The 14,275-nt window shown below is 48.9% G+C and overlaps 1 protein-coding gene across 8 annotated transcripts in view; it reads right to left on the bottom strand.

Annotated features, from left to right (window-relative positions):
• The window catches only part of CIT (citron rho-interacting serine/threonine kinase), a 170,716-nt gene that overhangs the window by 12,429 nt on the left and 144,012 nt on the right, over window positions 1-14,275 (bottom strand). For 5 of the 8 annotated variants that reach the window (XM_059676599.1, XM_059676601.1, XM_059676600.1 and 2 more), the window contains 12 exons: window positions 13,779-13,941; window positions 13,350-13,514; window positions 9,739-9,876; window positions 8,990-9,170; window positions 8,279-8,370; window positions 7,614-7,718; window positions 7,250-7,419; window positions 6,484-6,528; window positions 5,963-6,043; window positions 5,670-5,805; window positions 3,746-3,885; window positions 458-550 (listed from right to left, as the gene is read on the bottom strand). In XM_059676599.1, coding sequence (XP_059532582.1) covers window positions 458-550; window positions 3,746-3,885; window positions 5,670-5,805; window positions 5,963-6,043; window positions 6,484-6,528; window positions 7,250-7,419; window positions 7,614-7,718; window positions 8,279-8,370; window positions 8,990-9,170; window positions 9,739-9,876; window positions 13,350-13,514; window positions 13,779-13,941 — 1,509 coding nt within the window. The remainder of the gene's footprint in view (window positions 1-457; window positions 551-3,745; window positions 3,886-5,669; window positions 5,806-5,962; window positions 6,044-6,483; window positions 6,529-7,249; window positions 7,420-7,613; window positions 7,719-8,278; window positions 8,371-8,989; window positions 9,171-9,738; window positions 9,877-13,349; window positions 13,515-13,778; window positions 13,942-14,275) is intronic. The other 3 variants (XM_059676604.1, XM_059676602.1, XM_059676605.1) reach the window with 3 other exon arrangements.

Raw genomic sequence — 14,275 nt, 5'->3', positions numbered from 1 at the left:
CCCACGGGCACCCTGCCGGGCTGCGGCCATCCTCCTGACGCCGCTGCTCCGAGGAGAGCCAGCTCTACCTGCCCTGCCCAACACAGCCAGCACTGGCTTTTCCAAGGTCATCCACAGAAGCTTCCAGGACCCAAGAAAGATTCTAGTAAGTGCCCCCAGCGACTGCCAGCTTCTCAAAGATCTCTTTCCTTTTCTCCTGCTCTCCCATCAGCCACCTTCCTTCCACCTTAACGAAGAGCTGGGTCCACGGGGCGGGCTGGAGGAGCTCACACCAGGAGGAAGTGAGAGGAGACCTGCAGCCACCGGCGCCTGGAGCCTCCTCCAGGGAGGATGGGTCTCTCCCAGGCCACCCGGCGAGAGGACGGCAGGTGAAGAGACAGACACGCGCTGTGCCCTGAGAAGCACGCTTTCTACGCCAGCGCGTGGGCAGCGCGGATGGACCAGGCCCGAGACTTACCTTCCGAATGCAGTACTTGCTGAGGTTTTCGTTGTAGCGGAGAACGACGACTTTGCTGGGCATGGCTGCACAGATGCAGAGCCCGTTCTCGATCTGAAAGCGTCGGAGGGAAAAGGAGCGTCACTGTGTGTACAGTGACCGCGGGGAAAAAAGCGAGGTCTCACCCTCGGCACTGCTGAGCCCTGGACCAGGTGACCTCTGGGTGAGGGGCTCTTCTGTGCATTGTGGGATGCTCAGCAGCAACCCTGGGCCCTGCCTAGTAGATGCCAATCGTTTGACAGAAAATGCCTCCAGCCATTGCCCAGCGTCCCGGGGGCAGGCTCGCCCCTGTTTGGGAACCACTGATTTAGCAGATTCAGAGAAAGGCTCAGGAAATCCACCTGCCCCACAAGCATTTTGTGTGTGTGTGTTATCTGCTGGAGACAGGGCCGTTTGACAATCTTATACCCTCAGGGAGGGGAAAGGCAGTAGACATTGCTGTAAGAATTTAGAGAAGATTTTGGCCCAAAAAGAAAAGTTCTTGGCTAAGATCTGTGTATATAGAGTTCTACATTAAAACTGTTTTTCTAGAACAGCTGAATCCCTCTTCCTTCACCTCCTACACCTAGATCTTTGTCATTTCACCAAGAGTGAAGAGAAGCTTATTGTTCAAATCAGTCCTGAAAGGAAGGTGGCTGGCAGGGTGGGGAGAGGGAAATGGGATGGATTAGGGAAGGAATACACAGGAAAATGAAAATTATTGGCAACATTCTATTTCTTGGGTTGGATAGCGAGTTTGTGGATATTTACAACAGTATTAGGTGTTATAATTTTATAATTTACATATATACGCCATATATTTTTTGTGTATTTCAAACATTATGATGAAATTAACTTATAATTTTTAAAAACCAATTTTTGGAAACTAAGATGCTCATTTCTTTTTTTTAAAATATATTTTATTGATTTTTCACAGAGAGGAAGGGAGAGGGATAGAGAGTTAGAAACATCAATGAGAGAGAAGCATCAATCAGCTGCCTCCTGCACGCCCCCCTACTGGGTATGCACCCACAACCAAGGCACATGCCCTTGACCGGAATCGAACCAAGGACCCCTCAGTCCGAAGGCCGACGCTCCATCCAGTGAGCCAAACCAGCTAGCACTAAGATGCACATTTCTAAATAACTTATCATTCACAGATAAATATAAGAAATTTAAAAAATATGTTGAATAAAAATTTACAGGGTGCAGCCTAGCCAGTTTGGCTCAGTGGATAGAGCATTGGCCTGTTAACTGAAGGGTTCCGGGTTCGATTCCCAGCCAAGGGCACATGCCCAGGTTGTGGGCTTGATCCTCAGTGTAAGGCGTGCAGGAGGCAGCTGATCAATGATTCTCTCTTATCATTGATGTTTCTCTCTCTCTCTCTCTCCCCCTCTCCCTTCCTCTCTGAAATCAATAATATATATATATATATATATGTGTGTGTGTGTATACACACTAGAGGCCCAGTGCACAAAAATTTGTGCACTGGGGGGGGGGGGGTCCCTCAGCCCGGCCTGTGCCCTCTCGCAGTCTGGGACCCCTCGGGAGATAACGCCCTGCTGGCTTAGGCCTGCTCCCGGGTGGCAGAGGGCAGGCCCAATCCCTAGGTGCAGCCCCTGGTCGGGCTCAGAGCAGGGCCGATTGGGGAGTTGGGGCGCCGCCCCCTGTCATGCACAGAGCAGGCGGATCGGGAGGTTGCGATGCCACCCTCAGTCACGCTCAGGGTAGGGTCGATTGGGGAGTTGGGGCACCGCCCCGTCACACTCAAGGCAGGGTCGATGGGGAGGTTGCGGCGCCATCCCCTGTCACGCACAGAGCAGGGCCCATCAGGGGGTTGGGGAGCTCCCCACTGTCACGCACAGAGCAGGGCGGATCAGGAGGTTGGGGTGCTGCCCTATATCACCCACAGAGCAGGGCCGATCAGGGGGGTTGGGGCTCCGTACCCTGTCACGCACAGAGCAGGGCCCATCAGGGGGGGTTGGGGCTCCGTACCCTGTCACACACAGAGCAGGGCCCATCAGGGGGTTAGGGAGCTCCCCCCTATCAGGCACAGAGCAGGGCTGTACAGGGGGTTGGGGTGCCATCCCCTGTCACGCACAGAGCAGGGCCCATCAGGGGGTTGGGGAGCTCCCCACTGTCACGCACAGAGCAGGGCAGATCAGGAGGTTGGGGTGCTGCCCTATATCACCCACAGAGCAGGGCCGATCAGGGGGGTTGGGGCTCCGTACCCTGTCACGCACAGAGCAGGGCCCATCAGGGGGTTAGGGAGCTCCCCCCTATCAGGCACAGAGCAGGGCTGTACAGGGGGTTGGGGTGCCTTCCCCTGGCACGAACAGAGCAGGGCCAATAGGGAGGTTGTGGCCCCACCCCCTGTCACACACAGAGCCGCAGGGAGATCAGGGGGTTTGGGCGCTGCCCCCTGTCATGCTGATCCCAGTGCCAGGAGGCCTCTCAGTTCCGCTGATCCCGTTGCTGGGAGGCATATTACCCTTTTACTATATAGGATAGAGGCCTGGTGCACAGGTGGGGGGCCGGCTGGTTTGCCCTGAAGGGTGTCCTGGATCAGGGTGGGGTCCCCACTGGGGTGCCTGGCCAGCCTGGGTGAGGGGATGATGGCTGTTTGCAGCTGGTCACACACCCTTCAGGGTGGGGGTCCCCACTGGGGTGCCTGGCCAGGCTGGGTGAGGGGCTGAGGCCTGTTTTCAGGCTGGCGGGTGACTGAAGCTCCCAACTGCTCCTTTTTTTCTTTTTTTTGATTCTGGGCCAGCTTTAGCTCTGGCTCCAGCTCTGAGGCCTCTGCTGCTGAAAGCGGGTATCTGGTTTGTTTGGGTTCTATAATCAAAACACTGTTTCAACTCCAGCTCTGAGATCCCAGCTGGCTGAAAGCAGATTTCTGGGGTTTTGTTTAGCTTCTATATTTGTAACAATGTTTCAAACTGCAAGCTCAGAGGCTGGCAAGGCAGGCGGGGAACGTTGGTTTCTTCCGTCACTGAAGCAAGCAAGCCTCCTGTTCGCTTCAAGCTGCCTGGCTGCCGGCCGCCATCTTGGCTGGCAGTTAATTTGCATATCTCGCTGATTAGCCAATGGGAAGGGTAGCGGATGTACACTAATTACCATGTTTCTCTTTTATTAGATACGATATACAGGGTGCAACTAAAACTGTAGTTAGAGGAAAATGTGTAGCCCTTAAATGCTTATATTAGGAAAAAAGACCTGGAAATTAATTAGTGAAACTCTCCACACAGTGAGGCCCTGAGGAGAGCGTACCTTGCCAGCAGCAAACAAGTGGCAGCCCTTGACAGCTTCAAAAACGTTGGGCGAGATGTCTGGCTGGGCAGGAAGGTGAGACTGTGCCAGGGACTGTTTCACTTTCTTCACGTCCACAAGGCACAGGGCTCGCTCCTCTCCTGGGGGGGGAGCAGCGCCGTGGTCAGTGTGGGGCACCAAGCAAAGACACAGGATGGCAGTTCTAATTCCATCCACAAACAAAGCCTGCAAGGCCACACAGATGCCCGGCTTTCCATGAATTCCTGTAAGCGCAGTTTCGGTCCAAGTTTCAGATCTCAAATGAAAACATCTTGCCTCTTAGTCAAGATTCTGGGAGAAAAAAACATTCTGCAGGCAGAAAACTGGAGAAGGTGAACCATACTTTCCAAACATGTTCCCCGTCAGAGTAAGAACGGGATAGGAACACCAAGAGAACATTTCATAAAGCAACAGACTCGGACAGTTCCAATATGGCAATGTCATAAAAGACAACAGACAGGCTGAGGATCCACTCAGGTTAACAGAGACTAAAGAGACATGACTACACGCAGTGAACGATCCCAGACTGGATCACTCCTCAGGAAAACAGATACTCTAAAGGCCAGGATGGGGCACAGATAAAGTCTGACAATGGGCAGTATATCAGAGCACTGTATTCCAGCAAAGGTTAAACTCCATGAATTCATAACGGTACCATGTGGAACTATTCTGTATGATGCTATCATAGAGGATTCGTGCCACAACCTAAGGGTACAAACCCATAAGTACACAACACCAAGAGCAAACCTGCATGTAAACTATGGACTTTAGGTGACAATGATGTGTCAGTGCAGGTTCATTACTTGTAACTGATGTACCTTCTGGTGGGACTGTTGATAGTGGGGGAGGCTGTGTGTGGGGGGGGGGAGGGGGGAGCCCCAAGGGCCTATGGGAAATCACTGTACTGTCTGATCAGTTTTGCTGTGAGCCTAACACTGTTCCGAAGAGTAAGATCAAAGAGCCCAGCCAGTGTGACTCAGCGGTTGAGCATCAACCTATGAACCAGGAGGTCACAGTGCGATTCCTGGTCAAGGCATATGCCCAGGTTTCAGGCTCCATCCCCAGTGTGGGGTGTGCAGGAGGCAGCGATCAATGATTCTCTCTCATCATTGGTGTTTCTACCTTTTTCTCCCTCTCTCTTCCTCTCTGAAATCAATAAAATTTTATATATATATAAAGGAGGGAGGGAGGAAGGGAGGAAAGCCAACAAAAAGAAACAAAGCCAGCAGAGGAAAGAGCTGAAGACCAAGAAAAGTCAGTTCCAGACCATCTTAGCTCAGCTCCTGGATCCATCCAGCTGAGCCTAAAACAGGACCTAATTGTGGATGTTTCAAACATTGAGCCAATAAATTACTGTTTTCCTTTAAAAAAAAATAGTACCCAAAAGAAAAAAACACTTTTGCCTTGGTTATAGGAGAGAACACCCTGTTCTTAGGTGATATGCTGAAGAACTGGCTGCAACTCTCAGTCCAAAAAAGTGATAACACGTCTGTGTATCACAGGAAGAGAGGGAAAAAAGGTGGCAAAAGCCTAACAAGTGGTGAATCTAGACAAAGGGTCTCTGAGAAGTCACAGAGCTCCCTGCGTATGAATGCGATGAGGACAAAGGTCTGACATTAATGAGCCTCAGGCTCACTACTCTTCACCTGTCACATGGTGAGAAGTTCCTTGGGGGTGTCAGTGTGTGCTATACTGGACCCCCAGGAAACTGAAAATGAACAAGAGGGCCATCATCCTGGGTACAAAGAGGGACAGAGAGAGAAGAGCTGCTTCCACTCCAACCTGCCCCAAGGAGGGCCTGCCTTCCATTTTCACAAGCATGACACCTGGCTTTCAAACAGTTTTCCTTAAAGTGAAGAAAAAGCGCCATGTCCTTGGCCTCCACCTGCTATCATGAGGAGCTTCTCCAGGTCCTTGATGATATAAATTTGGAAGACTGCTCCGATTCCCGGGACGTGGGTGAGGGAGTTTTTCAAGACATTCAGTGCATAGAGCCCTTCCTCGGTGCCTACCAACACCACCTGCAAGGGCAGAAGTGCAAGGGCAGAACATAAGCACCGTCACGTCACCATAACAACCAAACAGGAAGAGGCACAAAGCTGACACAGCCCTTTCTTTCTTGACGGCGTGTGGCTGATGCCAGACGCCAAGCTGACAGTGTCCAGAAAACACCGTTACCTGGTCGCTGAAGGGCAGTGTGCAGTTCATGTCTAGCCGGTCATCACCTTCCAGTTTCAGCAGGGAGTTTCCAAGCAATTTCTTTTCATATGTGAAAGAAAATAAGAAAGAAAAACCAGGACCTGGTGAGATTGAACTGCTTCATGACCAGAGAGACAAAAGCAAGAACGGAGAGAAGCTTAATGCCGGAAAGAAAGGCAAGTTATTCCTGAAAACACTCAGAAACACACAGCCGCTCTTGGCTTGCCTCAGATTTTGATCTGAGCTCAAAAGGCAAGACGGGGGTCTTACCGCTGTCTCTGGGGTGGTTGTTAATTAGCATTGGAGTTAGAACTCCACGTGGACGCAGAAGTAAATGAGTATAACAGTTGTAGAAATACTCTGCGTGGAAAATAAGCCGAAGCTAAAGATGTACCTGCAAAGGGTTAATGAGCACATGGAAGGTTCTTTCCCCTACAGGCTGTAGCAAAGTGCAAAGCCCAGCGTCAGCAGCAAACCAACAAGCTTCGGAGTCTCTTTACCTGAACCCATGCAGGCAGAAGCCCCTGGGGAACGCAGCCAGGGCCCTAGTGCACACACAGTAACGTGGATTCAGTCAAAGGCGTACGCGGGTAACGATGAAACAGGTCACTGAACACCTCTACCCAGTGAACAGAGCTCCTGACAGCAGGAGGTTCGTGGCTAAGGATTTCCAATTGCTAATATTTCAAGTGTTTATTAGGAGAGATAAGTGTTTGAAAAGCACTGTTTGGTCTTATGTGGAGAAAATGCCAATGAACAACGAGCCCTGTTTATATCCTGAAAAGTTCTAGGAGGGCTGCTGCCAATCAAGGCACACCTACGTTTCTACGTTCAAGGATAAGTAGGATTTCAAACCTGCCTACGGAAGAGCAAATCGTGTCGAAGCAATTGAGAAGGTTATGAAAAGCTTGCCTGAAGTAGACACGGCTGTCGGCCGCCTTTTGTGCTGCTTCATGGCCAACATGCTTGAAACTCAAGCCTTCAACCCCAATACACTCATCAGAATAAACAAGAGAGAGGATTGCCGTGTAAGTCCATAGCTGCTGCGTTGCCATGACTAAGAGGTGGCTAATGGTGCTGCTGTCCATTCTGAAAGAGGGCCCGTGATACCAGACAAGCCACCTGAGAGCCTGTCTCTCTGTCCCCACAGAACTCCACTCATGGAGCCATCAACCCTCCAAGAGGGAGCCCGGGGAAATCATGACAGCCAGGACCCCACCGAGGCAGCCCACAAAGACAAGCCCTAGTGCCCGCTTTCATACTCACAGCATCGGCTTCTGCCTTTTCCCTAGAAACTCTCCCACCTGCGACAACTGATTCTAAGGCGGTGACCCAGCGCTGCTTGTCGGGGAAGCTGGGAGCTAGCAAGTAGAGGGTTCTCCCGGGCCAGCAGGTGGTATGCGGGTGGGACTCCATCTTCAGGATGTATGGGACATCTAGGAGATGCGACAGAGAGCACAGGGTTGGATGTGGATTTCCCCACTCCCACCGGAAGGGATGGCCCTGAGGTCTCAGAGATTTCACTGCTAAGACAGGGAGTTCAGGAGGTTGGGCCCTTGTGCAGGCCAATCGCCCACATACCCTGTTTCAGCAAGCCCAGCCCACCTCCGGGAGAGGCTCCTGCTCTCACCTGCTTTGGCTGTATTTGCGAGTTCAGAAGCACCAACGGCGCCATGAATAGATACATCCCCGTCGGGAAGGCACAGCTCAAATTCTTCCACCGGCCTCTGTCCAGCTTGGTGCAAAGAGGAAGGGCAGAAAGAAAAACAAAAGAACAGGAACAAGAACAAGAGAAGAAAAGAGGGAGAGAGAGAGAGAGAGAGAGAGAGAGAGAGAGAGAGAGAGAGAGAGAGAGAGAGAGAGAGAGAGAAGAGGAGAGGAGAGGAGAGGAGACAGTATGCATGGAAAGAGGCACACGAGAACAAAGGAGGGAAGGGTGTGCAGAGAAGGCGGAGAGGGAAGATAAAAAAAATAAAGTGTGTCAGATGAGCAGCACAGTCAACTGTGTGATGACGATGCGGATTTATGGGTTAGTTGGCTGAGGCAGGAGTTCTCGGAAGGTGTGTTAGCAGGTGGAATCTTCAGGGCAGCACCCTGCAGGGTCTTCAGAGGGGAGACCTATAGATGTGAGTATCGTACCAATAACCTTTAGTGAAGTCACTTGGTGTTTAACTTTCAAAAATGGGAAATTGTAGAAGGCTTGCAGCGCAGTCCAAAAAAACAAAGCCTTCACGCCAAGCCTGGGAGCCCTGGGCCCACCACGTGCAATGAAATCCCCCTGAATTACTAATTTACCTTCTCTGGCTTCGTTGTCATAAATGAGGACTTTGGATCCCTCCAGGACAATGTACTTCCTGTCCCAGCCTTGCTGTCCTCGTTTGTTATTCCTGGGAAAACAGATGGAAAAGAAGAAATGTTTGAATTCAGAGGAATCAGGCAGGAGGAAGGGGTGGGGTAGGGAGGGATGCCCAGAGAAGACATCCCTAGAATTCTCTAGAAAACACCAGGATTGGAAGTGGCCTGTGTCCTTCCATGCCGGCACAGGGGAGGAAACACTTCCTTCACCCCTCTAGGTTCTGTGGCTGGCATAGGAGTTCCACTGATACCAGAAGATGAACGGGAGAAAAGCAAGCACATCTCATTTTGCCTGGGCATCTCCATAGGAAAATAAAGACCCAAAAAGCCGATAGGCCAAGTGCTTGTATTCTAGGCTGAACAGAGTAGTAATTTTGGAAAAGTGACTAAAATGTACAGGGGCAGCCATGACTCCCCGTCTCTGGTGATAGGAGTGTTTCTTTCCTGCTGGTGCAGGGAGGGCAGCTCTGACAGGGAGTTTTATCTCCGACTTTCAGGAAGAGGAAGGGGAGGTCAGAGTGTCCTTCTTGCACCTGCTGTTTTTCAAGAGCTTTTAGTTCAAAACAGTCCTTATCCCAGAGTGGCATCTTTGGGGGTGGCATGTTCTGCCATCCTTCACCAGCACCAGCCCAAGCTACCCTGCGACGATACCTGGGCACCTTCATCCAACCTTCCAGGTGCAAGCTGCTGCTGGGCTCCTTGGCCTGGAGACCCGGGGAGCTCATTTTGTCTCGGCAGAAGGCCTCGGTGAAGTGTGTGGCATATTCGGCTGGCAGGCCACAGGTCGCCGGCAAGCACGTGGAGCACTTGGGATGACACATCACCTGACATTCTAGGGAAAAGCAGGGGACAACCTGGAAACTCGCGTGGCTGATCCTGGACCATTCCCTTCCTCCGCCAGCCACCCCCCTGCTGGTCCTGCCAGCCAACCCCCTGCCGGGCTTGTCAGTCTGGCCTTGTCATCCAGGTAACCCCTAAGCTTCCGCAGGAGCCAGGCCTCTACAGAGACAGGAAATGAGAGAGCCAAGTGCTCTCAGTCCAGTTGTTCTGGCCTCTCCCAAGCTATCACAAACAAATGTGTAAAGGACACATGTGCATGCTCCAGTGGAAGCCAGCAGCACACAGCCTCATGGGAGGCAGAGAACGGCCAGAAGAAAGGGGGCTGGAAATTAGCAAAGCCCAAGGCATTTTGTGGAGGAGGTTGGAGACATGAGCCAAAAACAGGTATAAACTCTCTCCTCCAACAAGAGAAAAATAGTATCCTCCCACGGAAACTAAAGCTTGAAAATGAATGTACTCTATGATAAGTAAATTAACATGGGAGGGGGGGGGAGAATAGATTTTTTTTTTAGGTGGAGACACACAGGTGCCCACTGCAAACATACAACCACTGCTCTTACCAAGACATTTGGATGCCTGGCGTCCAAAGTGCACAGTATCCAGACAAACAGCGCACTTTGTGGCTCGCATGTTCAGTCCTACGTTAAACCGATGAGGAATATTGTGGTGCATGCGTTCCTTAAGACGCCGGCTGAATTCTGGAGGAAAATGTTAAAAATCATTAGGGTGCTACAAATTAAACCATCAAGAAAGTGGAAAGACAACCCACAGAACAGGAAAAAATACTTGCATGTCATGCTCTGACAAGGGACTTGTAGCTTGACTATATAAAGAACTCTTACAAAGCAGTAATAAATGACACATAACCTAATTAAAAATGAGAAAAGGATCTGAATAAGCATCTCGCCAAAGAAGATAAATGAATGACCAACAAACAAATATAAAGATGCTCAACATCATTAGTCACTAGGGAAACGCAGATCAAAACCACAAGGAGATACCATTCATGCCCCCAGAAGTCTAGAATTTGAAATATGGAAAATAAGTGGTGAGGATGTGCAGACATTGGAATCTGCATACATTGCTGGTTGGAATGTAAAATGCCAAGGCCACTTTGGAACCCACTCTGGCAGTTCCCCAAAAAGTTAAACATAGGATTACCATGTGACCCAGAAATTTCACTCATAGGTATACGCCCAAGAGAATTGAAAACATATGCAGCTACAAAATGTGTACATAAATGTTCATAACAGCATTATATATGACAGCCAAAAAAATGTAAACAACCCAAATGCCCAAATGTGCTATTCATACAGTAGAATATTATTCAGCCATAAAAATGGAGTACGTGGTGGATGGATCTCAAAATTTTATGCTCAATGAAAAAAGCCACATATGGTTTGATTCCATTTACATGACACGTCCAGAATGCAAATTCAGAGACAAAAAGCACATTCATGATTGCCAGAGGTTGGGCAAAAAAGAGAAATGGGAAGTGACTGCTAATGAGTATAGAAGGTTTTTTTTGGGGAAAAGGATGGAACCAAATATTAGAATGCAATGTTATACAACCTAGTAAATTTAACAAAAAAGACTGAATTATACATTTCAGTGAGTACATGGTATGACATGTGAACTTATCTCAATAACATTGTTTTTGTTGTGTTTTGTTTTTTATACATTTTATTGATTTTTTACAGAGAGGAAGGGAGAGAGATAGGGAGTTAGAAACATCGATGAGAGAGAAACATCGATCAGCTGCCTCCTGAACACCCCCTACTGGGGATGTGCCTGCAACCAAGGTACACGCCCTTGACCAGAATCGAACCTGGGACCCTTCAGTCTGCAGACGACGCTCTGTCCACTGAGCCAAACCAGCTAGGGCTCAATAACATTGTTTAAAAATATATTACACAGCAGGTTAGTTACAGATAGGGGAACTTAAAATTTTTTTTAATATATATTTTTTATTGATTTTAGAGAGAGGAAGGAAGGGAAAAAGAGAGAGAGGGAGAGCAACAATGATGTGAGAGAGAAACATGAATCCGTTGCCTCCCGTACCCACCCTGACCGGGGATCAAATCCTCAGCCTAGGTATGTGCCCTATTGCCCTGACCAGGAATCAAACCCACCACCTTACAGTGTACCACATGATGCTCCCACAAACTGAGCCATATTGACCATGGTGAGAAACTATTTTAACACTAACAGATGCATCTAATTTATATGAATCAACTTAAAATCTCCATTTTCTGGTTACCAGGAATTAGGGGTTTTTAAAAAAAAGTAGGAGGTCAACTACATGATAGCATAGATGTTTGTGGGCATAAAGAAGCATGCTTTCAAGCCAAAGGTTTGTAAATATCTTAGTCATGAATTCTTTGATTTCCCAGATAAAACATTTATCTAGAGCATTTCAGAATCCAATTTAAAAATCACAAATATCAATTACAGAATTTCTAACTATTAAATATACTAGAGGCCCAATGCATGAATTCGTGCACCATTGGGGTCCTTCGGCCTTGGCCTGCGGGATCGGGCTGAAACCAGCTCTCCGATATCCCCCAAGGGGTCCTGGATTGTGAAAGGGTGCAGGCCAGTCCGAGGGACCCCACTGGTGCACAACTGGGGCCAGGGAGGGACGTGGGAGGTTGGTCAGGTGGGGAGGGACCACGGGAGGGCTCCAAGGCGTGTCCGACCCATCTTGCTCAGTCCCGATTGGCCAGACCCCAACAGCAAGCTAACCTACCAGTCAGAACGTCTGCCCCCTCGTGGTTAGTGCGTGTCATAGTGAGCAGTTGAGCAGCCTTAGCATATCGTTAGCATATCACACTTTGATTGGTTGAATGGACAACCAGACACTTAGCTTATTAGGCTTTTATTATATAGGATAGGATAAGCTGACTCAAGAATTCTCCCTTCATGTCTAGTTCCATCATGAATAACCTCATGTTAAAAACCCAACTTTTAAGCCTTAAGAACCAGATTCTTACACTTATATTCCTATCTGTTAAAATTAATAAGATGTTTTTTTCCTTTTAATAGGCCCCCTCTCAATAGTGACCTAGAACTTAGTTAACTAGAGACAAAACTAAGAAATTTCTGAATACAAATTACATTCACCATTTAACATCACCCCCCTTCCTTTACCACAAAGTTATAAGGAATAAATGACATGCTCACGCTCAAGGCACCCGAAGGAAGTGCTCCGAGCATCTCAAAATGCTCAGGGAGCCACTCTCCACAGCCCTGTCACCAGACGCCAGAGCCAGGAACCTTTCTTTCCTGTTAACATCACCATTTTAGTGACTTTAAGGGTAAAGTTCTTTGACTGATTCAGTGTTATATAAACAGAGAAAACAGATGATATTATCATTGAAGAAAACCAGCAGAATGCCATGGAGAATTCCAATATTTATGACGAAAGTCAGTTGGATGGTGATACCATGATGCTAAATCACAGCTCTACTCCACTCTCCCTAAGACTTTCCAACCTCCTTCATTAAGTCCTTTTCATCTCTGGGTGAACAGACTACTTCTGAGACTATAAAGAAAACTCCTTACAGTGTTGATAGGAATATAAACCCACATGAACTAACAACACTCAAAAAGCACATAACCTTTGACCCAGTGATTCCTTCTCTAAGACCATACCCTACAGCTACAATGCCCAGAGGCACAGGGTGTATGGTAACAAGCAACTGGAAATAACAAAGATGCCCACCACCAGCGCCTGGTGTAACAGGTGAGTCACATACCCACCCCATGGAGCACTATGCATCCCTTGGAAAGGATGAGGTCCATCCGTGTGTGTTCATAGGACACACTCTCAGATAACATTTTAACTAAAAGAAGAAAGGTGTTTTGTGGTGTATAACACAGTGTGCGCTGATATTTATAAAAGAAAAAAGGCCTAAGAAAAACATGCTTATTTTCTCAGGCTCTTTAAATATGATGATATAATATAAAATATATGAGTAAAACAGACATGCAGCTCCACAACCACTGCTGGATGAACACAGTGGTTGACTCTGGTAAGGGAACTAGGACTGGGAGGATGGAGAGATTTGATTCTTACTCCTTATCCCTTAATGTTATTACTTATCATTTTTACCGTATTTCTTAATGAAAAAAAAAATGTCAACCAAACTCCAATGGCTTGAGAACGTACCCTCTGGAGTTGAAGACTCCTTTCTACGGCTGGACGGCGGGGCGAGCAGGCTCATGGCACTGGGCTGGTGCTCGGGCGACCGCACGATGGCAGACATGGCAATCTGCTGCCTCGCAGTGGCTGGTGTAGATGGGTGCGGATGGTCGGTGGCTTTCCGGTGAGCAGCTGGGGAGAGAGCAGTCCAACGCCTTTGGTCAGCCGAGTCACCACGAGGCCCGAGCCCATGGGCTGCCCCAGGCTGTCTTTCAAGGACCCCAAACTAAAAGGACATCATTGTACCAAATCAGCAACGCCAAGGATGCCATGAATTGTTCAGATTTTGGGTGTCTGGACTGAAAGCTCACAGGCCATAAATACAGATGCCGAGCTGGTCTTGAGCAGCCTCCTCGGGGTGGGTCCTAACACTCCCTAGAGAGCTGGGAGCCCTACCTTCCTCGCGGGCGGAGCGGAGCTCGATGCGGGTCTTCTGAAGGGCTTCCTCTAGCTCGGCACAGCGAGCTTTCTCCTTCTCCAGAGCCACCTTCAGCTCATTGTACTGCAGAGGAACCTGTGTGGGCAAAGCAGGGTCCTCTTTCCGTCGACTAAATAAACCCTAGCAATGGAAACAGAGATATCTCCTAACTCCTGGAGACTGGCACTTGACGCTAGCTAAAGGAACGCTGACTTGGGAGGAGCACCCCACGAAAGCCAGGAGCATACTCACTGTAAGCGGATTTAGTAAAAATGGCATGTGAGGGGGAGGGGAGAGGGCCACAGCCCGTTCCAGCGGCTGGAAAAAATAGGGATGCGCAAATTTTCACCGAAAGGGTTTAAAGATGCTTGGATTGCCACCACCTCTTCCTTAAGCATTCCCAAGGAGGAGAGCCATTTCCTGATTCTTTACCCTCAAAAAATGGAAGTGGAGGATGGAGTCAGGAGAGATGGTT

Source organism: Myotis daubentonii, chromosome 19 (assembly GCF_963259705.1).
Source record: "Myotis daubentonii chromosome 19, mMyoDau2.1, whole genome shotgun sequence".
NCBI lineage: Eukaryota > Metazoa > Chordata > Mammalia > Chiroptera > Vespertilionidae > Myotis > Myotis daubentonii.
Note: the sequence above shows the minus strand (reverse complement) of the source record. Positions and strands in the feature narration are given on the sequence as shown.